The sequence below is a fragment of the Brassica napus genome, chromosome C2, assembly GCF_020379485.1.
Source record: "Brassica napus cultivar Da-Ae chromosome C2, Da-Ae, whole genome shotgun sequence".
NCBI lineage: Eukaryota > Viridiplantae > Streptophyta > Magnoliopsida > Brassicales > Brassicaceae > Brassica > Brassica napus.
In genome coordinates, this window is record NC_063445.1 from 15778837 (window position 1) to 15803624 (window position 24788).

General features: G+C 36.9%; 2 protein-coding genes and 1 long non-coding RNA gene across 3 annotated transcripts; 2 read left to right on the top strand and 1 right to left on the bottom strand.

Annotated features, from left to right (window-relative positions):
* Positions 1-512: 512 nt before the first annotated feature.
* On the bottom strand, positions 513-3747 carry LOC111202566. The gene is made up of 4 exons (XM_022695405.2): positions 3307-3747; positions 2940-2977; positions 1514-1777; positions 513-1131 (listed from the first exon to the last, which is right to left on the bottom strand). The coding sequence occupies exons 2-4, from the start codon at positions 2973-2975 to the stop codon at positions 1096-1098; spliced, it is 336 nt and encodes a 111-aa protein (XP_022551126.1). The 5' UTR covers positions 2976-2977; positions 3307-3747; the 3' UTR covers positions 513-1095.
* A 6910-nt stretch (positions 3748-10657) lies between these two features.
* On the top strand, positions 10658-12520 carry LOC125582063. The gene is made up of 3 exons (XR_007319912.1): positions 10658-11046; positions 11651-12177; positions 12283-12520. It is a non-coding gene; the product is annotated as an uncharacterized LOC125582063 (long non-coding RNA).
* A 4980-nt stretch (positions 12521-17500) lies between these two features.
* On the top strand, positions 17501-18535 carry LOC111209420. Its single transcript, XM_022709311.2, has one exon. The coding sequence runs from the start codon at positions 17501-17503 to the stop codon at positions 18533-18535; it is 1035 nt and encodes a 344-aa protein (XP_022565032.2).
* Positions 18536-24788: the final 6253 nt, after the last annotated feature.

Sequence of the window (24788 nt, forward strand, 5' to 3'; positions counted from 1 at the left end):
AAAATGATACATTTATTATGGTAGTTTAATGTGTTTTTTAATATGTGTGAAAATTCTAAAAAGTCTATCTTTGTGTAACGGAGGGAGTAGTTAATAGTATTGGAAATTGTAACAGGATTTAAATTCTTTTTGAAACTTTTCCTAATTCACAATTACGTTCAAATATTTTTTGCTCACTATTCTATTCAAGGCTATGGTTGGATAACCATTGTGATTTCCTAAATTTTAAAAAGTTTTGGTGTATCTACATTTTTCCTAGTGTTGCAAATGCCAATACAAATTAAGGTGATGATTGTTTTGATAGATTCTAGATTTTGGTTTTTGGTTTTTGGTTTTTGGTTTTTGGTTCTTGGTTTTTAGTTTTTGGTTTTTAGTTTTTGGTTTTTGATTTTGCAGTAGATTTTGGTTTTTCGAAAAACTTGATTGGTGGTTTTTGATTTTGGTTTTTAGTTTCTGGTTTTTGCTTTTAAAAATAATAAATTTTAAATATTATGATAGTAAAATATCTATTATTGAAAAATAAAAAATAAAATACTATCATCAAAGCATACATAATTAAAAAAAAATATTTTAAAACAAAAAAAAAATCAATTATAAAATAAAAATGTATCTTGAATCCCATAAAGATGCAGAAATTTGATCTCGAATGCCTTCCATATAGTGCACATGAGTGTTTTATGTTCTTCGTCTTCATCTGAATCAGAGTCTTCAGTTGGTACATTATCAGTTGGATAGTCCGAATCAAAATCAAAATCTCCTAAATTTGATAGCCTGGTAAAATTATGTAAAGCCATTGTAGCTGCAACAACTCTTTTTTGAACATGTATGTTGTATCTTGGCTTCTCTCTTAAAACCCGCCATTTTCCTTTCCACACACCAAAAGTCCTTTCAATAACAGATCGCAGCGAAGAATGTCGTTTGTTAAACATTTCTTTATAACTACTGGGCGGACTAGCTCCATCATATTGGCTAGGATGATATCTTTTCCCTCTATATGGAGTAAGAAATCCAGGTCGAAGAGGATAACCAGAATCTCCTAAATAATATTTCCAAAAGGTGTAGTTGAAAATTGATGAGGTCCCTCCATAGCTAGTGCTAAAACTTTTGCATCATGAGCTGATCCCGGAATACCTATATATGCATATGTAAACAACATGTCCATATTGCATATAGCTAAAACATTTCTACTGGTATCACTTTTCCTGTTCCAATATTTTTCTGAATCTTTTCCCGCAATAATGACAGGAACATGTGTTCCATCAATTGCACCAATAAATCTTTTAAAGTAAGGCCAATAATTTCTATTGGATTGTAACCTAGGATGAGGTTGCGTGAGCTCATTTGGACCAGGTCTAAGCAAATCAACTGCCATTTTATCAAGAGCACTCAACACTTCATTGAATTTCTTACTTATAGTTTCCTATGAAAGACCAAATATCTTCCCAACATATCTCTGAGTTGCATTTTGAGCACATACGTTAAGGAATATTGCAACACTTTCCTCGATGCTTACATTGTCAGTCTCCTTCAACTGATAATCATCCTTAAGCTTTTCACATAACTGAATGTATACCGGTGGATACATTCGAATTATGTTATAGCATTGTACGTCGTGGCCGTGAAGTAATTCATATACATATCTTCGACCGCGTTCTGGATCCAGGTTCATGCGTTGCCTTTCTATACTCACAGAGTAAGGATCGATGAAGGATTCTCCAAAATTAATGCTTCCATCTTCTGCTTCATCATCTTCAAGCATTCGGTAAAATGCTTCTTTCTAACAAAAAAAAACAAAAAGTAATGTATTAAAATAAATAAATATTATTTGATAAATAAAAAAATAAAAAACAAGAAATAGTTATTCAAAATCAAACATGAAATAAAATACGACAAAAGAAAATTATTCAATATTTTTTAATTTTCTTATTCAGCTTCTCGATCGATTCCTGTCATTCTTTCGAGATATTTAATTCTAGCATCATCATCGGGTAGTGTAAGGTAAACACGTGCATGTGTCTCATTACTTTGAAGCACAGTCACTGCTCCCCAATATAACGAAGAGTCATATTGAAGACCTGGGAGTTTTTGTAATGAGGCAATTGCACGTTCAAGCTTGTTATCTTGGGCTCGTTCATAAAGTTTTGTTCGTTTCATATAGGCTTCATTTGTCACGAAGTCATATGAAACCTTTGATGTTCCTCGTTTACGTGCTGAAGATGAACTACGCGAAGTGTTTCTGTACACCCGTTTGGACTCTGGTTGTAGGAAGACGGTGTTTCTTTTTGGTTTCTTAAAGGCACATCAGAATCATCTTCTAGATTCACAGTGTCGTGTTCATTCTCGGTAACGGTCTCAGACTCGGTATTCTGATCCACTCCAGAACCTGGATAATATCATCATCGGTTGAAATGTGTTTGCCTCCAAAAAGTCGATCCAATCTGTCGATATCAGTGAGGGGGTGTGCCCGGAGCTTTGCAGCATCAGATATTTCCTAAATTAAAAAAAAATTAATATTAATTTATTATACATTAAAAAAAGGTGATGAGTTATGATGTTTAAAGATTACCTGAATACGATCATTCCACCATTCATCATCCATTTGAATAGCTTTTGTGGTTTCGTGAAATGAAACCCCAGTCATACGGCCCAATCGGCGATAAATGTCATACATTTTTTTATAGAATAAAATTTGTTTTTGAATGGAAGCCATTCTGGATTTTGACCTGTTGCTTCTTGAAATTCGTTTCTAATTCTCGTTTTAATCTCTTTTTTCAAAGGACCGGTACGTCAATTTATTTTTTCCATTTCATTTTCATATATTTCAAGAAATATATGAACTTTCCATAGTATTTTTCCCTTTAATAGTAATATCATACATAAGTTAGTCAATTAAACTATATAATCAGTTAATTAAAATAGTTTATTTAGTAAATAAATACCTCTTTGCCATTTGATGATTGTCCTTGCTGTGCCATACCTATAAGAAAATACACCATTAATAGTTAAACTTATGTAACTTAATATTATAAATAAACTACTAATAGCTATAGAGGTAATTCCTACGTACATGTTATTATAATAATTATATAACAATGCATGTATTTATGCTGTAATTATATTTTAGAATAAAATTTTAATTCTCTATTGTAGATATAATATAGATAGAAACCGTACCTTTAAAACAAAAAGTAAAATGTGTACATCCATAATTTTTAAAATAAAAATAACCATAACTATATATTATATATATATATATTTATTTATTAATAGATAACTACAAAAATTTATTTCCAGGGAGTAAAATACCTTCTCGATTGGATGTAGAGAAGAAGATTTGAAACGAAATGTGTATGATCAGCAAGCTTCCTAAAACTCGACACTTGGATGCATTATTTAAGGTTTACGTTTGATTTGCTTTGCTTTGTGTGTTTGTAGTGAAATAGCTCTGTCTTATATAGTATATTATTTAGCTAAAATTAGTTAACAAAAAAAAAGAGAAAAAAAATCATTTTTTTTTGTATTAGCTTTTCTTAAGGAGAATCCAATAGAATAGAGATTTTGGTTTTTGAAAAAGAAAGAGTAAAATGAAGCAAAAACCCGATTCCCTAAAAAATAGGAAATCTATTTTGTCAAAATCATGATTGGATAAAAATTGGTTTTTGAAAAATCAAAAACCAGAAACTAGTGCAGAATCTTCAAACAATCAGCCGGTGAGTTTTGGTTCTATAAACTAATAAGAAAAAAGGCCAAAACTAATATCTTTCTAGTGATAGCCGACCACAACAGTTGGTGTTTAAAAAAAAAAAAAAAAAGCCGACCACAACAGCTGACGAGAAAGAGAAACCCATTTAAAAAGATAAGTGTTGCACCTAATTTTTTTTCTTTGCGCATTCACAAGAGATGTTGGGCTTTGGTTCGCGGATCAAATTTCTTCCACGCCCATGAGTTACTTTTTCACGAATTGGTTTCTTATTTACCGAAAAAATTCAAAACAAAAGGAGAAGCAGAAAATATATTGGAATGTTGTGAAACTCTGCTGTATATTTTCTTCTCCTCGACCTTTACAAGCAGAAAAGCTAAACGCATTATCAAATGATCTCAGTCTCATTCGTTAAAGTAAAATACTCTCTAAGAACAAAAATATAATTGCATATGTTAACTTTTCTCACTTATATTAGTCTAGGTTTCATAACACCTGCAGTATAAGATATTCTACAACACAATCTAAGGTGGATAGCTCCAGTAGCACAAAACAGTTATGTCAAAAGCAAGATTGGACCACATGCTTTCTGTTCAGTTCGTGCTATAGAAGCAGTGAAACAACTCAACCTAACATTTTAAGGCTATTCAAAAGTCTGCATTTTAGTGATTAAAGTTTCTATGTTGGTGTTGCAAATATTTGTAATTTTATTTTCTGGTTTAGTCATGAACGTATAATTAATGATCATTTAACTCAACTAGCCTTTCTCTATGCTTTGTTCCTTCCATAAATGAAGTTTAACGCATACTATGAAAAATATTACAAAAGATTCTACGTCCGACAGTACTGCTTGCACCATGCTGCAGATCTCTTGTAAACTTTTTCTCTATTAATTTTTCAAAATTTTATTTTTTCGGAGACTCGAAACTCATACTTCCTCGTGTAAGAACATTAATGAACGTTGATAAAAAAAGAACATTAATGAACACTTGGTCAAACCACTAGACGAAACGAGTTTTAACAAGTTTTGATTGTTCCTTGAGCTTTTAAAAGCAAACAAAGTAGAAATTAATCAAACCAAAAGCAAAGCAAATATCCTAATATACGAGGGAAATGGACTTTTTAATTTCTCAAGTATTTGCAATTGACAGTGTTGTTAATGAAGGGGGGGGGGGGCATCCTTTTGTGAAAAATTTATTGTAGGTTTTGTAAAGAACATTTACCGACAATGTTTTCTTTCGGAAAATCCAATTAAACTAGTTTAATTAATAAATACTACTTGCTTCATTTTTCTAAGAAATCAACTTACCATCTTGTCGGATGAGTGGCACATAGTTAGCGATAATGACATATAATATGTTTGTAATTATCTACTTAGTTCCTTCTCCTTACCTAGTTAGGATATTATCTTGTATATATACTCTACGATGTAAGTCAATACAACACAGTTCATATTCATTACATGGTATCAGAGAAAAATCTATCTTTTACCTAAATCCTACAAACATATACTTTCCACAGGCATATGTGTAGGATATTATCTTGTATATATACTCTACCATGTAAGTCAATACAACACACAGTTCATATTCATTACATGGTATCAGAGAAAAATGTATCTTTTACCTAAATCCTACAAATCACTTCCGCAGAACACTACACGTGATTGACTAAAATTTTCAATCATGGATACTACTAGTTGTATTACTTCTCCGACTACTGGTTCTACTATGTCTTCAACTACTAGTTCGATTATGACAACTAATGATGGTCCTACTACATCTTATACTCCTGAAACTCTCACACTTGTGATTCTCAAGGGAGACAAATATTCTGAATGGGCAACCAAATTTTGGAATTCTCTTCAAGCCAAGCAAAAGATTGGTTCATTGATGGATCTATTACAAAACCATTGACGAATCCAGATCTTGCTCGGTGGACTTCAGCTAATTCTATGATCGCTGGTTGGATATAAACTTCCATCGACCCTACGGTTCGTTCTACTGTCAGTCATGTACCCGATGCGAACAAGGAATGGGCGTTGATCGATAATATTGACTAGGTATCGATCGATGCTTCCTCAAATAAGCATTAACGCTCAGATCGATAATGTTCAACTAAATTCCTAGACCAACTCTCGTATGCACCTAGGTATCTAATCCAGCAGGATTTGAGTTCCGTTAATCAATTGCACTCTCGTGCCTCTCAATTGTCCTATGATTCTAAGTTCAAATAATCAGTCACACTCTCGTGCTTTTTTAGCTACTCTAGATCCTAGTATTTCAAGCCACCCTGGTGTAATATCTATAGATAACCCAGCAATTCTATAATTCAGAAGTTCAATCAAAATCCTAGAAAATCCCTAAACCTAGCAGGTGGATCTACTCAGACATGATAGTTGTCATAGAAATCATAGATGAATAGATGCAATAGAAATAAATAATAAAACCAAAACCAATGGATTTCCAAGAGGACTCTGAAGGAGTTCCTCTATCTCTCCTAACTTTAAACTATGAATAAAAGAAAGTATAGAAAACGTAGCCGTCAACAATGGCTTAGAAAACACATAAATAGGGTTTAAGTCATCCATGGACATTCTTGTAATTTGTGGTGGATTCTGGGCTTAAGTCGGTCATGAAATAGACTCGGCCCATCTTCTGGCATCACCGTCGATCGACACCAAGGATCTGTCGTCGATCGAAACTCCTTCATCTTCTCGACAGCTTCCTCTCGCGAGTCAGACGTACCACTCTTCAGTAAAACATGCATAGCTACTTCTATAGGATGCTGACTGGCCTCAAACCGGTGGCTTTGGAAAGATAACTCAATGTCATATCTTTTGTTAAACGGTCATCTTAATCTCACCATGGTAAGACCTCCATCCAAAGCTAAACTTCTGATGCATCTGTGCAGTTCTGCACCTCAAAAGGCTCTAAAATCACTAAAGTTATCCATAACGTACCTGATCCTGAAAACACTCTAAAACATACTACAAAAACATATAATATACTCTAAAACAATCATATGCCATAACATAAAATTGGTAAAATCCATGGTATATCAACATATACCCTCTGCCTCACAACCCTTTTCAACTACGGAGCCACAACAACATGTCAATATGAACTCTGCACCTCCTCCTACTGTATCAACTCTGCCTGCTGCGATTACTTCTGACTCTTCTACTTCTACATCACCTACTACTAAGGAACAATCTCTTATGGCTCCTACTAAGGCCCACTCTCCGGTCCTCCCTGAAATTCTTGGTTGCGGCCAAAAGTCAACCTTCGGTTCTACTGAAAAACTGTGTTACTTATGCTTTTTACACTGATAATACACACTCTCCTCATTATGCATCTGCCTTCGATAATGGTCCTTGTACTACGACCCCAGGTAACACTCCATACCCTCTATCGAATTATATTTCTTATGTGACCTTCTCGGCTAGCCATAATGCTTTTGTTGCAGCTGTTACTTCATCTGTCAAACCAAGATCCTACAATGACGCAGTAGGGATGAGGTTTAACGTAATTCCATGTCTGAGGAACATACCACTCATACACAAAACTAAACATGGGAGGTTACTACTCTCCCTCGAGGCAAAAAGTGCATTAACAACATGTGATTTAGAAGACCAAATACCATTTCAATGGCAAAATCTCTAGACATAAATCTCACTTAGGCCCTGTTCGTTTGTACATCTGGAAGATGCATCCAGATGGTCCATCAAAATGTCTTATCCAGATGCTTCATCTGGGTGTTGTTCGTTTCTTCATTTCGTCCATGCATCCAGATGAATCATCTGAACGCAACTACGTTCGTTTGCTTTTCATTTTTTAACTTCCATATGCAATCCAGGTGGACTTGTTAATAAAATGACTAAAATATAATTTTTTACGTTTCAGCGGAAAAATAGCATTTTTACGGTTTTGGCCAAAAATATTTTTGCGGTTTTTGAGGAAAAATGTGTTTTTGGCAAAAAGTGCATTTTTGTGGTTTTGGCAGAAAAATACGTTTTTATGGGTTTAGCGGGAAAATACTTTTTTTTGCGGTTTGGGCGGGAAAAGTGTGTTTTGCGGTTTTGGCGGGAAAAGTGTTTTTGACGGGAAAAGTTTTTTCGCGATTTTGGCGGGAAAAGCATTTTTACGGTTTCGGCGGGAAAATACATTTTCCGGTTTCGGCGGGAAAATGTGTTTTTCCGGTTTTGGCGGGAAAAAGCGTTTTTCCGGTTTTGACGGGAAAATGCGTTTTTCCGGTTTTGGCGAGAAAATGCATTTTCCAGTTTTGGCGGGAAAATGCGTTTTTCCAGTTTTGGCGGGAAAATGCGTTTTTCCGGTTTTGGCGGGAAAATGCATTTTCCGGTTTTGGCGGGAAAATGCGTTTTTCCGGTTTTGGCGGGAAAATGCGTTTTTCCGGTTTTGGCGGGAAAATGCACTTTTCTGATTTTGGCGGGAAAATGCGTTTTTCCGATTTTGGCGGGAAAATGCATTTTCCAGTTTTGGTGAGAAAATGCATTTTCCAGTTTTGGCGGAAAAATCATTTTTGCGGTTTCGGCGGGAAAATACATTTTTCCGGTTTCGGCGAGAAAATACATTTTTTCCGGTTTCGGCGGGAAAATACATTTTTCCGGTTTCAGCGGGAAAATGCATTTTCTAGTTTTGGCGGGAAAATGCGTTTTTCCGGTTTTGGCGAGAAAATGCGTTTTTCCAGTTTTGGCGGGAAATTGCGTTTTTTCGGTTTTGGCGGGAAAATGCGTTTTTCCGGTTTTGGCGAAAAAATTGCGTTTTTCCGGTTTTGGCGGGAAAATTGCGTTTTCCGATTTTGACGGGAAAATGCATTTTTCGGTTTTGGCGAGAAAATGCATTTTCCAGTTTTTGCGGGAAAATGCGTTTTCCGGTTTTGGCGGAAAAATTGTGTTTTCCGGTTTTGGCGAGAAAATGCATTTTTCCGGTTTTGGCGGGAAAATTGCATTTTTCCGGGTTTGGCGAGAAAATGCTTTTGCAGTTTTGGCCGGAAAATGCTTTTTGGAGTTTTGGCAGCAATATGTGTTTTCTGGGTTTTGGCGGGAAAATTGTGTTTTTTTCGGTTTTGACGGGAAAATGCGTTTTTTCGGTTTTGGTTGAAAAGTGTGGTTTTACTGATTTGGCCAAAAAGTGTGTTTTTATGGAAATGTGCTTTTTACGTTTTTTGTGGAAAAATGCATCTTGCGATTTTTGCGGAAAAGTGTGTTTTTCAGTTTTTGCGGGAAAATGCATTTTTTTGTTATAGCGGAAAAATGTATATCCAAAAAATAGAATTTACGGTTTGAAAATAATATTTTGATTTTGAAAGGTCATTTTTGTCATTTATCATTTTGGACTGAGCTAGATGCATCTGCATCCAGATGTGCCATCAAGACTCACCTTCATTTGGGTGAGAATTTGAGATGAGTTTTTAAAAATTCAGCTGGGTGATCCATCTGGATGTAACATTATAATGCACAAAACGAACATCGATTTGCATCTTCACCCAGATGGATCACCTGGGTGAGCAAACGAACATCACCTTAGTTGCTTGTGGTAACAAACTGAAAGAGGGGCTCGAATATAAAGAAACTTTTTCTCATGTTGCTAAGCCTTCTACAGTCTGTATTCTTCTTCAAATTGTTGCTGTTAGGAAGTGGGAAGTCCATCAAATGGATGTTCATAATGCTTTTCTACATGGTGACATAGAGGAAGAATTTTATATGAGACTACCACCTGGTTTCCAAGGTTCCGATCCTACCAAACTTGGCTGATTAAGGAAATCCATCTACGGTCTTGAGCAAGCATCTAGGTGCTGGTTCTCTAAACTGAGCAACACTTTAATCTACTAAGGCTTTTTGTAAAATCGGTCTGACTATTCTCACTTCTCATTCCTACGTGAAAAAATTGAGTTGCACATTCTCATTTATGTTGACGACTTCATCATAGCCTGCAATTATATGTCTACTTTACAGAAATTCAAGAATTATCTCAGTCAATGCTTCCACATGAAGGACTTTGGAAAGTTGAAATACTTTCTTGGTATCGAAGTAGCTCGTAGTAGCGAAGAAATTTTCCTTTCTCATCGCAAGTATGCACTCGATATAATCATGAGCTTGCAAAAGCAGATGGTGCACATGTATTTGATGTCAAAGCTTACCGACATCTCGTTGGAAGATTGATATATCTCACTTTTACTCGCCTTAAATTGTGCTACTCCGTCCACATCCTGTCTCAGTTCATGCAAAAGCCATTGCATGACCACTAAGATGTCGCTTTACGCATTGTGTGCTATCTTAAAGGCTCTCCCCCGCAAGGTATACTACTCCATGCTGATTCTAACTTACGTGTCACAACCTATTGTGACGCTGACTGGGGATCATGTCCTCTCTCTCGGCGATCTCTAAGTGCCTATGTAGTGATTTTTGGCAACTCACATGTCATGTGGAAGACTAAGAAGCAGGACGTCATCTCAGCCTTCTCCGCTGAAGAAGAATATAGATCAATGGCCTATGCATTACGAGAGTTTAAGTGGGTCAATCAAGTTCTGGAAACATTTGGAATTAAACACAAAGAGCTTATGCATCAATTTTGCGACAACAAATCTGCTATATATATTGCCGTGAATCCTGTTTTTCATGAAAGAACGAAGCATATGAAACGAGATTGTCATCAAATTCACGACACAGTACATGCTAAGATAATTACTACTGACCACATTACTACTAAGGAGAAGCCAACATACATCTATATATATATAAAATTGTTGGTGTCTCTCCTGTGTGTCCACGTGGAAACTCCTTTCCTATAGAGACGACACGTGTCCGTCTTCTATGAAACGCATCACTTCATTTATGTTGTATTTATTTGGGCTTATAACGGTTAGGCTTATTTCTATTGTTATTTTGGGCTGATGAATTTATATGTTTAATGCTGTCCGATGGCCCATGAAAGAAAACCCTAACTCATATGAAGTAGAAAAAAATTTGGGGTCGGACACTCCTCTTCTTTGAGAGGCGAGTTGGCGACGAGAGGCGAGTTGGCGACGCCTGAGCATCTTCCTAATCTCTGAAACAGTTTGAGATGTGACTTTTTCTTCAAGCCACCTCTCCCACTACGTAACATTTAATTTTCTCTACCACTACCTTCTATGAATTTCAGTGATCAATCCTATAAATAGTGACAATAAATTCCCCAAATTTCATTGCCTCACACAATTCCTTCATATTGCTAAAAAAAAGCGTCTTCACCACAAATAATCATCACACAATTGCTTCCTGGACAAGAATAAGCTTAAACAGCTGGAATGGTTACTTCCCACCCCCTACTATCCGATGTGAAAAGGTTGGCCTTCTCATCTTCCCTATTATTTTCCATTTAAAAATTGTGGTCACTGATTATCTTCACCCTAAATATTTGGTTAGCTATATGCAACAACGTACATATTTAGATTCAAGAATTCTCCAGAAGAAATTCGTGTTTGCCGTAGTGTAACCCTATAGGAAAAGTTAGAGATGCAGTACTGTACTGAACACATAATTTTCCGTTCTTTGTAGGATTGATACGTCTAGAAATCTAAATGAGTTTTTCAGAGAACACCATTTACGAAAATGGAACCCATGGACTGAATGTGGGACTTATAGACTGAGTCAATCATATAACGTAACAAAATGTTTTATAGTTATTGGACCTTTTGTTTGAGAGTGAAAATCGATGATGAAAGATGAGATAATGTTGATGTCAAAGAAGTTTAATCTAAGTTGCAGCATCCACATCTCTGTTTTTATTTATTCCTTTTGTTCTGTTATCTCTTATCTGTCTCAAATCTAAATCATATTTAAAAAGATTCTAACTTTACGAGACTGTCTTCTGCTTTTAACTAATGTGTACTCTTTTAGCTCCTCTCTGTATACATTTTGTGAATAAACACGTTTACCATTGCTTTCAGGAAGTGGAAGATGATTCCTTACGCTGCTGGTGTCATTGTCCCTCTAGCTTTAACCCTTTTGGTCCGCAAACGCTAAGAAAGACGAGAAACGAGGACGTCGGTGGAGAGCCAGGTCATACCGTTAGGAACCACCGGTTCAAAGATCCCGTCAGCTCTCACTGGGAAGACATCTCCACTCTCCCAGAGCTCTTCGAGATCTCGTGCAAGAACCACAGCTACAGGTTTTCCCTCGGGACCAGGAGGCTGATCGCTAGAGAGGTCGAGACTAGCAAAGACGGGAAAGTGTTTGAGAAACTTCATTTGGTGATTATGAGTGCAAGACATTCGGGCAGACGCTTGAAGCTGTGTGTAGTTTTGCTTCTGGTTTGGTTCAGATTGGACACAAATCGGAGGAACGTGTCGCCATTTTTGCGGATATGAGAGAAGAGTGGTTCATTCCGTTACAGGGTTGCTTCAGGCGCAACGTCACTGTGGTTACTATCTATTCATCTTTGGGAGAGGAAGCTCTTTGTCACTCGCTCAATGAGGTTAGCTTCTTTGCTTCTCTTCTCTGTTTGGCCATTTAAGTTAATTTAAATGGAATACATTATATTTGACCAAGCTGTGTTATCTTTTTTACATTTCTTTTGCAGATATGTTGATTGTGTTCACGGCAACCCACAAACAAGAAATAGAGAGTTACATCGTTTCTACAGAAGGAGCACTCTCCATTTTTTTATCTCTCTTACAGTACGAAGCGGCTAAGAAAAAACACACCGTTAATAAATAAATCAGGATATTGTGATCATCCTTATATAATCAGTCTCCTCTGTTGTTGTATATTTTCGCAAGAGTTATTATGTTGAAATTTATTACAAGAAGTTTGTGTTCTCTCTCCATGTTATGAGCTTCCTACTGGTTTTAAGGTATATTGTTATCACATTTTAGGTGAAGCCCAAAGTTGAAGCTGAATCATCGGTTAACAGAATCTGTTGTAATGGTAAAGTGGTTAAATTGTACTCCTAAACAAAAGTATAGATCGGAAACAGAACTAGATGGAGAGATATCTTTGAACAAGACATTAAGCTTAATGCTTGGCTCCGAACCAGCGTTCAAGAGAGCTCGAGACAATTAAAAAATAATTGCGGTGTTCAACAACATGCAAGAAAAAAACAGTTTCTATATGTCTTCATCATCTTTATTGTTTAGTTGAATATTTTTTAGTTCCATAAAATAAAAAAATTATTTAAAATATAAAATTAACTACATTGAATTTTTTTAACAATATCATAATTCATTTATAAAAACAAAAAATAAATAAATTAAAAAACTGTTAAAAATAAATAAACAAATAGAAAAAAACAAAGCTATTTACTTAATAAAAAATAAACAAAACCGCGTTTTAAAAGTCATAGATTACATCAAAGGTATTTTCTTTACAGCTATGCAACAACCTTTAAAAAATTGGAATATTTGAACTATAAATTACTTAATATACATGTAAGTGTTAATTTATAATAAAAAGAAAACAAAATAGATTTAGACTTTCAAAATTTGAATCAACTATTCTATATCAAACATGAACTGTAACAAAATGCAATCATATAATGCCCAAACCAAACTTGCACATTATAATCATCAGAATCAAATTCCCACTCTTGAGAGCTCAAATAAGAGCAACTCACAACTAACCAACCAATCATATATAGATTCTTAATTATAAAAAAACATACAACAAAAACGATCATCTACACCTCTGTAATATGTTATACGCTGCAATCTATTAATATTCTTACACACACCCTAACATTATGTAAAACCATAAACGCTATTACATACTGTTTTTACAAAAGCTTACATAAAACACACGCAAACAAAAAATACAATTATATAGTTACATACATCACACATCATGTTTACCAATTTCATTTTACTTACTTTTTACTTACTTCTCTTGCAATTTGATCAAACAATCTTTTTAACCTTTCCCACTCAACAATTTAGCTAAAAGAATTGATTTCTTCGGTCAGCCTGATAAAATAACTTCGGTACTCTATCAAACGAAAATTATATAGCCGTAAAGGTTTCTCTTATGATCCATGGGTTCAACAAGGTTTCTCTATTGTGTTTGACTTTGATCGATTTAATTAATAATGCTCAAGATTTAAATTTAGAGAAGTGTTAAAAGTATTATAACACTATAAAAATTTCAACTCTGAATCAAATCAGCGATTATACTGAATATGCTCACATATCGTTTTTAGTTATATAACTAAAATTTGATGTAGACAACACTGATTGTTTAACATAATCACACTCATAACTAAATGAAAATAAAAGAAAATTTACACATAAATTATATCACTGATAAAAACTAATACATCACATCATACGGGTAGCGCAGACCACCATAGGTAAACAAAATTTTCAACACCCAATTTCTTTCTCTATAACTATAACTTTCAAAATTTCCCATCAAAATCACTTAAATGGTGCAAGTGTTTAAGGCATAAAGTTGTAAGCTAGAAAAAACCGGTGAATATACACACTTTCTTGAAGATTGATTTAAGAAGATAGGCTAAAAAAGATCATATAAACTCCACTCAACAAGTTTTTATATTTAGTTATATCTTTATTAGCCAGTCCGTTTACGTTTCCAAATAGTACTTAAACTATTCGTCTACACAAGAAATATCACACATTGCATTGTTCAATAAATAATATTTCCTCACATACATTATAGAATTCTTAATGGTAACTAAATATCTGACTCTCAAAAGTGTTGCAACAGTTCTAATAATAACTTTCTCATTTTAAATAAATTGCAACATCATCAAGCGACTAATACAAAATCACCACACCATTGTAAACTACTACAAATGGAATTATCTTTTATCATAAGTAATATTTTTGGATCAAAACTCTAAGTGCTAACTTAAAATTAGTTTTTAAACAAGAAGATAAACATTGTTCGGCATAATAAAATAGTTTTTATTATAACTTCCCGCCCGTAGGGCGGGCCGACCCTAGTACTTAATAAAGCATTGTCGATCCTTCATTTATTTACTTACTGTCCAAATTGGGGATCCAAGAAGTCTTCCGCCAACTTAAGGGAAGAAAAGGGGGGGGGGGGGGGGGGGGGAGAGTATAGAGATAATGATACATAGCTAGCGATAATGACATATAATATGCTTGTAATTATCTACTTAGTTCCTTCTCCTTAGCTAGTTAGGATATTCTTTTGTATATTGATAGGCCATGGATTTTACTCACTTTTACCCATGGTTTATAAGTGTTTTAATATATATTTACTACTATATAGAGTCTATTTAGAATATTTACAGGTTCAGGGACGATTTGGAGGAATGTGGTGATTTTGGTGTCTTTTGGAGCTTTTTAAGTGCAGAGCTGCACAGACGCGTCAGATGTTTAGCGATGGATGGATACCTTCACACCGTTAGATTGAGCCCATCCTTTGACACAAGATAGAGCTTTGAGTTAGCTTTCAAATTCCGCCAGTTTGAGGTCAATCAGCATCATATAGCAGACGTTATGCCCGTTTTACTGAAGGGTTGTCAGTCTGCCTCGCGAGAGGAAGCTATCGAGGAGATGAAGGATTGTCGATCGACGGTGCACCTTTGTCATCGATCGACGGTGATGCCAGAATATGGGCTGATCATATTTTATGACCGACTGAAGCCCATAAGCAACCACAAATTACAAGAATACCCTTGGACGATCTAAAATCTTATTTATGTGTTTTCTAAGACATTGTTGACGGCTAAGCTTTATTCTATTGTTATTTCTTAGTTTTAGGGTTGGAGAGAATAGAGGAACTCCTTCGGAGTCCTTTTGGAACTCCATTGGTTTTGGTTTTATTTATATATTATGTTATTCATCTATGATTTCTGTGACAAACTTCATGTCTGAATAGATCCACCTGTTAGGTTTAGGGTTAAGATAGTTTACGAGGGATTAACCCCAACTATAGATTGATAAATTGTGATATTCATCATTAGGATTGTCATTAATGTCTGTTTCTAAATTGGCTACTTTGAACTTGCCCTAGGAGTTGTAGACATAAGCGATAACTTGCATCTCACCCTCAATCCATCCTAATTGAGCTAAGATTGCTAGAGTAAGGCGAGAGCTGATCTAGGAAACTTAGTGGGCACATTCAAACCGCGCGTTAGGCATCTGTAGGATTATAATCCTGATTTCCTAAATAGAAATCCTAAGTCTAGCAAACAATCCTTTCACCAAAACCCCAATCAATCAATCGAGCAACTACCTTGCTCATATACCTGTCTTTTACATTTAAAACATAAACTAACTTGTTATAAACCATTTAGTGATCGACCCATTTATCAGCCCGTGTAGCAAGACGGGCCAAGCCCATCCGCAGGATCATACTAGCACCTATCTACTCTTGTGTTTATCTACATTATAGTTGGTGTTTATCTTACGTATTGCTAGTCATTATCTAGTTAAGGATAAGTACGATCTCATGTCGATCCAGTACTTAGACCGTCATTACCATATGTATATAAAGACCAGTTGGTCGACCTAATAATACACACAAGTTCCCCTCTTCATTCACAACACGTTATCAGCACGACCTTGTCTCTAAACCCTTCCAAAAAATCCACCACCCATAAATCAGAAACCAAACGATCTCTTGCTATTTTCCGGCGACTCCTAAAGCTCTTCCAGTCGCCTCCTTTTCTCTCTGTCAGCAACCAGCAGCAGCTCTCTCTCCTCACAGACCGTTCAACTCATCACAAAAGGTTCAGGTATCTTCAGAAAACTCAAAACAAAACCAAAAAGGATTTAAACCCTCAGCCGCATACATACAGCTACATCTAGCCGTATGTCTTTGCAGAATAAAATCTAAAACCCTAATCTATTTTCAAAGCTTAAATCTCGTCTTGTTTCACCCTGTTTAAGCTTGTTTGATTTTTTTTAATCTTCCTGATGTGAGTTAATTGCTAGAACCTTTTAGGTTGACAATTACACCAATTTTGTTTTTACATATCCGACTGTTGCATCAACTTAATCTGATTGTTTGCTTGCATTAGAAACTTGTTCTTGAATGTTTAAAGTCTTTCTCTGATATGTTGAAATCGACTAGAACCTGTCTCAAATTTGAAAGAATTTTTTTTAATATTTTTAAGATAAATCAGATTTTTCTTATAGATAAATCTGAAATTTTAAAGATAAATCCGATTTTTTTTGATAAATCCGACTGAAAACAATATATTATATATTTTAATTCGATTTTCCTATTGTTTAAACCTTATATCTTTATCTTAAAAAAAAAAGGATTTTCAGTATTTATCAGAAAAATATCGATTTATTTTTTTCCTAATCCTACTAGGAATAGGAATTGCTAGTATTTATCTGAAAATAAATAAATTTCGGATTATTACTGATATACTAGCATTATCAAATCATTATATTTAATCTGATAAATATCGAAAACAAATAAAAGTAAGAAATGATTGCATTTTTTTTGAAAATGTATACTAATCTGATTTCATGCATGGATTTAACTTTATCTCGATTTTGTATAGGTTTAACTTTACCTTCCTGCATATCACATGAAATCATCTGATTAGGATAGATCATTCATACTGATTAGTTTACTTTCATGTCGAAAATTGATAAAACTGATCAGATTTCATGCAATGGATTTAACTTTATCCTAGATGTATAGGTTTAACTTTACCTTCCTGCATATACATGAAATCGTTTGGATCATTGAAAAAAAAATATTGTTATTTACTTGCATTGCTTGTATCCGACTGAAAGAGTATGTGAATGATCCGATTATTTTCTTACTAATGGGGATAAACTACAAATATTTTTCAGATGTCAAAGATTGCGAATCTTGATTTCAGTGCTTTGAAAAGCAATGGTGACAACTACCTGGAATGGGCGCTTGATGCAAAGATCATGCTGCGATCAAAAGATCTTGGTGACACAATCACCAAAGACAACAATTCCAGTGACAAAGACAAGTATAGAGCTATCTACATGATACGCCACCATCTCCAAGAGAACTTGAAAACTCAGTACATGACCATGGAAAATCCATATGACCTTTGGATCGCTTTACAGCGAAGATATGACCACCAGAAAACGGTGTTGCTTCCAAAGGCTCAATATGATTGGAAACACATAAGGTTCTTGGACTACAAATCAGTAGACGAGTACAACTCAGTCCTGTTCAGAATTGTGTCCTTGTTAAGGTTATGTGGTGAAAAAGTAACCGAGGAAGAGATGCTTAATAAAACTCTCTCCACGTTTCCTCAAACCAACATGGTATTGCAACAGCAGTACAGAGAGAGGAATTTCGCCACATATACTGAGTTGATAGAATGTCTCTTGTTGGCTGAAGCTAACAACGAACTGTTATTGAAAAACAGTGAGATGAGACCTCCTGGTACAGCTCCATTACCCGACATCTCTAAGCTGGCTATAGAGCCAAAGAAAGAGAGTAACCTTGTCCAACACAATGACCATCCCGGTCCAAACCGTGGAAGAAGTCAAGGACGAGGTCGTGGTTCTTTTAAAGCACACGGGCGAGGACGTGGTCGCGGTACCACACCCGGCTTTAGCCGTGGTCGTGGCCGAGGCCGTAGTGTGTCTTTTAAACCACAGATCAAAGCTGATCGATGCCACATATGTGGTATGGGTAATCATTGGGCAAAAAATTGCCGAACTCCTAAGCATTTGTGTGAGCTTTACATGGAGAGCTTAAAAAGAAACCCAGAAGCTAACATGGTTCGAGACCCGGGATATGATGGTGATGATGATGATGACTTGGAAGACGTCCAGGATCACCAGCACGAGTCAGACAAAGTTGATCACATGGAGTTTGAAACTTCAGACATACTGAAATAAGGAATTAAAATTCCATATCATTTTTTTTATTGTTTTCCCCTGGATTTGGTGTTCTTTAAGATTGTTTATCAGTGTTTGGCTTTGGATTTAACTTTATCCTTATGAATGAATAATTTTTTTTATTTCTCATATGCCTAAGAATTAGATCATTAAAGATACCATCTCTGAAAATTTTATTATTGTTCATTAACTTTATGATTATTGTTTTTGAAGAATGAAAAGTGGAATGGATACAATCGTGGTGGACAGTGGCACCAGCCACACCATTTTGAGAGACAAACGATTTTTTCATAAATCTCACACATAAGGTAGCTAACATCACCACTATAGCTGGCACGGCTAGCTTAATTGAAGGCTATGGCCACGCCAATATCTTATTGCCAAAAGGTACACATCTTGAGATTGAAGATGCTTTGTACTCACCTAGCTCAAACAGAAGTCTATTGAGCTTTAAAGACATAAGACTGAATGGTTTCCACATCGAAACAATGGGTGAAGGAAGTAAAGAATTCCTACAGATTTATAAAATCACCCAAGGCAATAAGAAAGTCTTTGAGACTATACCTGCGTGTGGGACTGGTCTTTATTATGCCCAGACCAGTCTTGTTGAGGCTAATGCCGTCTTGAATAAAGAATTCAAAGAAGAGTTCACTCTTTGGCACAATCGGCTGGGACACCCCGGTTCGAACATGATGCGAAAACTCATATCAAATTCAAATGGTCACAGTTTGAAAACAAAAAGAGTTATCCCTAAGAATATCACATGTGAAGCATGCTCACAAGGGAAACTAATTACTAAGCCATCACGTACCAAAGTGAATAAGGAAGTGACAAATTTCCTAGAAAGAATACAAGTTGATATTTGTGGACCAATACACCCACCCTGTGGGACATTTAGATATTTTATGGTCCTGATTGATGCATCCACAAGATGGTCACATGTTTGTCTCCTATCAACTCGTAATCTAGCACTTGCAAGATTGCTGGCTCAGATAATAAGACTGAGAGCACATTTTCCAGATTTTCCATTAAAGACTATACGTCTAGACAATGCAAGTGAATTCACTTCCCAAGCTTTTAATGACTATTGTATGTCCATGGGGGTAAGTGTGGAGCATTCTGTAGCACATGTCCATACTCAGAATGGCCTGGCTGAATCCTTTATAAAACGGATCCAGCTGATTGCCCGGCCACTCTTAATGAATACCAAACTCCCAGTATCAGCTTGGGGACATGCAGTACTACATGCAGCTGAGCTAATTCGCATCAGGCCATCTAGTGAGCACAAATACTCGCCATCCCAACTACTAACGGGTCATGAGCCAGATATATCCCATCTAAGAGTTTTTGGATGTGCCGTCCAAGTGCCTATAGCACCACCACAGAGAACAAAGATGGGACCTCAGAGGAGGATGGGAGTATATGTTGGATACGATTCCCCTTCTATTATTAAGTACCTAGAGCCAACAACAGGTGATTTGTTTAAGGCCAGGTTCGCGGATTGTCATTTTGATGAATCCCAGTATCCAGCATTAGGGGGAGATTATGGTAAGCTGGTACAGGATATAAAATGGAATCAAACATCCTTAACATGGCAGGATCCTCGGACTAGAGATTGTGATCTAGAAGTCCGGAAGATTATACATCTTCAAGAGCTAGCTAACAGATTGCCAGATTCCTTTGCTGACCCAAATAGAGTAACCAAGTCATACATACCAGCTGCAAATGCACCAATAAGACTTGATGTCCGTGATGGACATAATCAGGCTGCTACTACGTCTAAACCACAATTGAAACGTGGTAGACCAGTAGGTTCCAAAGACAAAGAAGTTCGGAAAAGAAAGAGTGCAAAGAAATCCGACAAAGTGGAAACTCTAGACATGGAAAAGGAAACTCATGTACCACCAAAAGATACTTGGGACGCTAAGAATCAAGGTAATGAAGTTCCTGACAATAATGAGATCTCAATAAATTATGTCATGTCTGGAAGGAAATGGAACAGAAAACATGTCGACATGAGTGATATATTTGCTTATAATGTAGCAGTCGAATTGATGGATAATAAGGATCTAGAACCCACATCTATACTAGAATGTATGCAACGACCAGATTGGTTGAAATGGAAAGAAGCCATTAATGTGGAGTTAGAATCACTGAAAAAGAGAGGAGTGTTTGGACAGATCATCCGGACACCTCACAACATAAAACCAGTGGGATACAAATGGGTTTTTGTGAGAAAAAGAAATGAGAAAGGAGAAGTTGTGAGATATAAAGCACGACTTGTTGCACAAGGATTCTCACAAAGACCAGGAATAGATTATGAGGAAACTTATTCCCCTGTGGTGGATGCTACGACCTTAAGATTTCTAATAAGTCTGGCTGTAAGAGAAGGTCTTGATATGCGGTTAATGGATGTTGTAACTGCCTACTTATATGGTCCACTGGATAATGAGATATACATGAAAATTCCAGATGGTATTGAATTGAAAAACAAAGAGAGTTCTCGAGAACAACATTGTATCAGATTGAACAAGTCTCTTTATGGATTAAAGCAATCAGGTCGAATGTGGTACAATAGACTGTCCGAATATCTCCTGAAAGAAGGATACAAAAACGACCAGATCTGCCCATGCATATTCATAAAGAAGTTCAATAAGGGTTTTGTAATCATTGCAGTATATGTAGATGATTTAAATATCCTAGGAACCTCTGGAGAAATTTCCCAAACTGTTGAATATCTCAAGAAAGAATTCGAGATGAAAGATCTTGGAAAAACAAAGTTTTGTTTGGGATTGCAACTTGAGTATATGAAAGATGGAATTCTTGTGCATCAAAAGGCATATACAGAAAAAGTACTCAAAAGATTTAATATGGACCAGTCTCACCCATTGACTAGCCCCATGGTCGTGAGAAGTCTTGGTCCGGACACTGACCCATTTGGTCCGAAGAAGAAAAATGAGGAAGTCCTTGGTCCCGAAGTGCCTTATCTCAGTGCCATAGGAGCTCTGATGTATTTAGCTGGCCACACACGACCAGACATCAGCTTTGCTGTGAACTTACTTTCTAGGTTCAGCTCCTGTCCGACCCAAAGGCACTGGAACGGGATTAAACATATACTTCGTTACCTACAAGGAACGAAAGACTTGGGTCTTATGTTTACTAACAAATCTAAGGAAGATTTAGTTGGTTTTGCTGATGCAGGTTATCTCTCTGATCCACATTATGCTAGATCTCAGACTGGTTATGTTTTTACACACGGTGGGACAGCTATATCCTGGCGGTCCATGAAGCAGACCATGGCAGCCACATCCTCTAACCACGCAGAAATATTAGCCATGCATGAAGCCAGCCGTGAGAGTGTATGGATGAGATCCATGACACAGCATATTCGTACCACTTGTGGTATGATCAAAGGAAAGGATCCACCGACCATCCTATACGAGGATAACACAGCATGCATCGCACAGCTTAAGGATGGATACATTAAAGGAGATAGGACGAAACATATTCTTCCTAAGTTCTTCTTTACACACGAGCTTCAGAAGGCAGGAGAGGTCCAAGTATTGCAAGTCCGTTCGAGTGAGAATTCAGCCGACCTCTTCACCAAGTCACTACCAACCTCAACGTTCAAGAAGCTCATATGGAAGATAGGCATGCGTCGACTGAAGGATCTTCGGTGATGCATTCATCAGGGGGAGTTCATGTGTTGTACTCTTTTTCCTGTCTTGTTTTCCCTTTTACCACATTGGGTTTTGGGTTTGTCAAGAGAGGTTTTAATGAGGAAACATCCAAAGCATGAATGAACCTTGACCGGATGTGTCGATCAAGGGGAAGTGTTATAAACCATTTAGTGATCGACCCATTTATCAGCCCGTGTAGCAAGACGGGCCAAGCCCATCCGCAGGATCATACTGGCGCCTATCTACTCTTGTGTTTATCTACATTATAGTTGGTGTTTATCTTACGTATTGCTAGTCATTATCTAGTTAAGGATAAGTACGATCTCATGTCGATCCAGTACTTAGACTGTCATTACCATATGTATATAAAGACCAGTTGGTCGACCTAATAATACACACAAGTTCCCCTCTTCATTCACAACTAGCTTAATCAACTTAATTAGATTTATTAGGTTCCCTAGCTCCCTCAGAATTTGATCCCTAAGTACTATAACTCGACCTCTTATTTGAGAGAGTATAAATCACTCCTTAGGGTAATTTGAGTGATATCATATTTGGCGCCGTTGCCGGAGAGCTTTGATCGCCATTAGATCTTGTCTAGTTAGATTTAGTCTAGGTTTTACTACTGTTAAAAAAAAACTGATAAATTTGTTTTCTTGTGTTTCCGGTACATACATATGAGTACCAGAAGCAACAAGGGAATATGGCTCTTACTAGTAGAGCCACTGGATTTGGAACGCGTGATCCATAAGTCTAAGAGGGCAGTCGACACCCTCCAAGCAGCGATTGGCAGCGTAGAAATCCAAGCATCGTTCGACACTATTCATCCCGCGTCGATCAACACTATTCACCCGACGTCGATCGACACTGTTCAACCTACATCGATCGATACTATTCAACCTACGTCGATCGATACTATTCAACTGGTGTCGAAAAACAATGTTCATCATGATACTGTTCATCGAGGTACTGTTCATCGAGGTACTATTCATTCGAGACTGTTCACCTCGACACTGTTCATCCACCCTCGATCGACACTGTTTATCTGACGTCGATCGACACTGTTCATCTCCCGTTGATCGATACTGTTCATCTCCCGTTGATCGATACTGTTCATCACACGTCGATCGACATTGTTCATCATGACACTGTTCACCGAGACACTGTTCATCATGATATTGTTCATCATGGTACTGTTCATCCGATGACCAACACCACTTGTGTGGAAACAGAGAAGGTCGAAGTGCTCATACTTAAGGTCGATTAGAATGGGTTGTTAAGAGATGAAGCAGGTCGAACTCGCAACAGCGCATGACAGTTGATTAATTCTCAGGGTGATGTGATCCTTGATGTGATTGATGTTGCTGAGATGAATGATTTTGAGCTGAGCCAAGAATGATATGATTGGGTAAGTCAAGACCCCTTCCAGGGTTTTGTTCGTGAAGATCCCATAAACCACATCCAGAAGCTTGAGGATTTAGCTTCAAGGAGTGAGCATAATGAAATATCTGTAGACCACATACTCTGTAAGATCTTCCCTTATTCTCTCTCGGGAGATGCATTCCGCTGGTTTAGACAGCTGCAGCCAGGATCTTTAATCTGCTGGGAGGACATTACAAGTGCCTTTTTCAACAAATTTATCTATGAAGCAGCAGCAAATTTAGAGATTGAGATGAGATCTTTGCTGGAATATATGGTAAAATATGATGAACAATATGGATCTGGAGGGCCGAGCAGAGTTGAAGAAGCTGATACAAGGGATCCGGCCTCACAATCGATCGACATCAGGCCTTCAACATCGATCGACACCAGCGCCTCAACATCGATCGACACAATATCCTCTTATCGATCGACACCTCTTGAAATCCATGACAGATCGAGTTGTTTTTGTGACAGTGTAGCCTCGACACAGAAGAGCACCGATGTATCAAGTTGTGATCTTTTCCCAGATGTAGGCAGAGAGATCACTATGGAAGATTTCTTGAAGCTAGAGGATGAGGCACAACCTGAGAATCTGGATCACAACTTGGAGAAGAAGCTTGATGACTGACTATCAGCACACTTCAGAAAAGGATCTGGAAACTTCATCAGAGGCTAGCATCGATCGACATCATCCACCCGACATCGATCGATACCCACCCGATTGCATCGATCGACACCCACCTGATAATATTGATCGACACCCAGGGTTGGACGAGCTTTCAGGTTATATAGTTGAGGAGGAACCGATTGAGGAAAGGATGTACATGTCTAAGTCCTCACACCTTGTTGTCCCTAAACATCATAGACCACCTATCTGGACAGAAGAAGCTGCTGGGTTTCACAAAAGAGTGAAGAGGATACATGATATTGTGAAGATTGTGGTTCCATGCGCTGTATTTGAAGTTGAATCTCCTATTCCACCTGATAGAAGTATGCATATCAGTTCTTACATTGAGGTATTGGATGATCATCAGCACGTAGAAGCTTCTCAGAGAGGGTTGCGATTTAGAGATGAAGTCGATAAGGGCCCATCGGAAGCAGCATCGATCGACACCGACCGGATACTATCGAACGACACCACAGATGCAATA

What these genes read in the sequence shown, in the direction of transcription:
- LOC111202566 (XM_022695405.2), bottom strand. Translation starts at nt 2,975, where the DNA reads ATGGCACAGCAAGGACAATCATCAAATGGCAAAGAG. An exon ending in AATCATCAAATGGCAAAGAG is followed by an intron (nt 1,778 to 2,939) that starts GTATTTATTTAC and finishes TTTTTTTGTTAG; the next exon opens with AAAGAAGCATTTTACCGAAT. An exon ending in AGTTGAAGGAGACTGACAAT is followed by an intron (nt 1,132 to 1,513) that starts GTAAGCATCGAG and finishes ATGCATATATAG; the next exon opens with GTATTCCGGGATCAGCTCAT.
- LOC111209420 (XM_022709311.2), top strand. Translation starts at nt 17,501, where the DNA reads ATGTCAAAGATTGCGAATCTTGATTTCAGTGCTTTGAAAAGCAATGGT.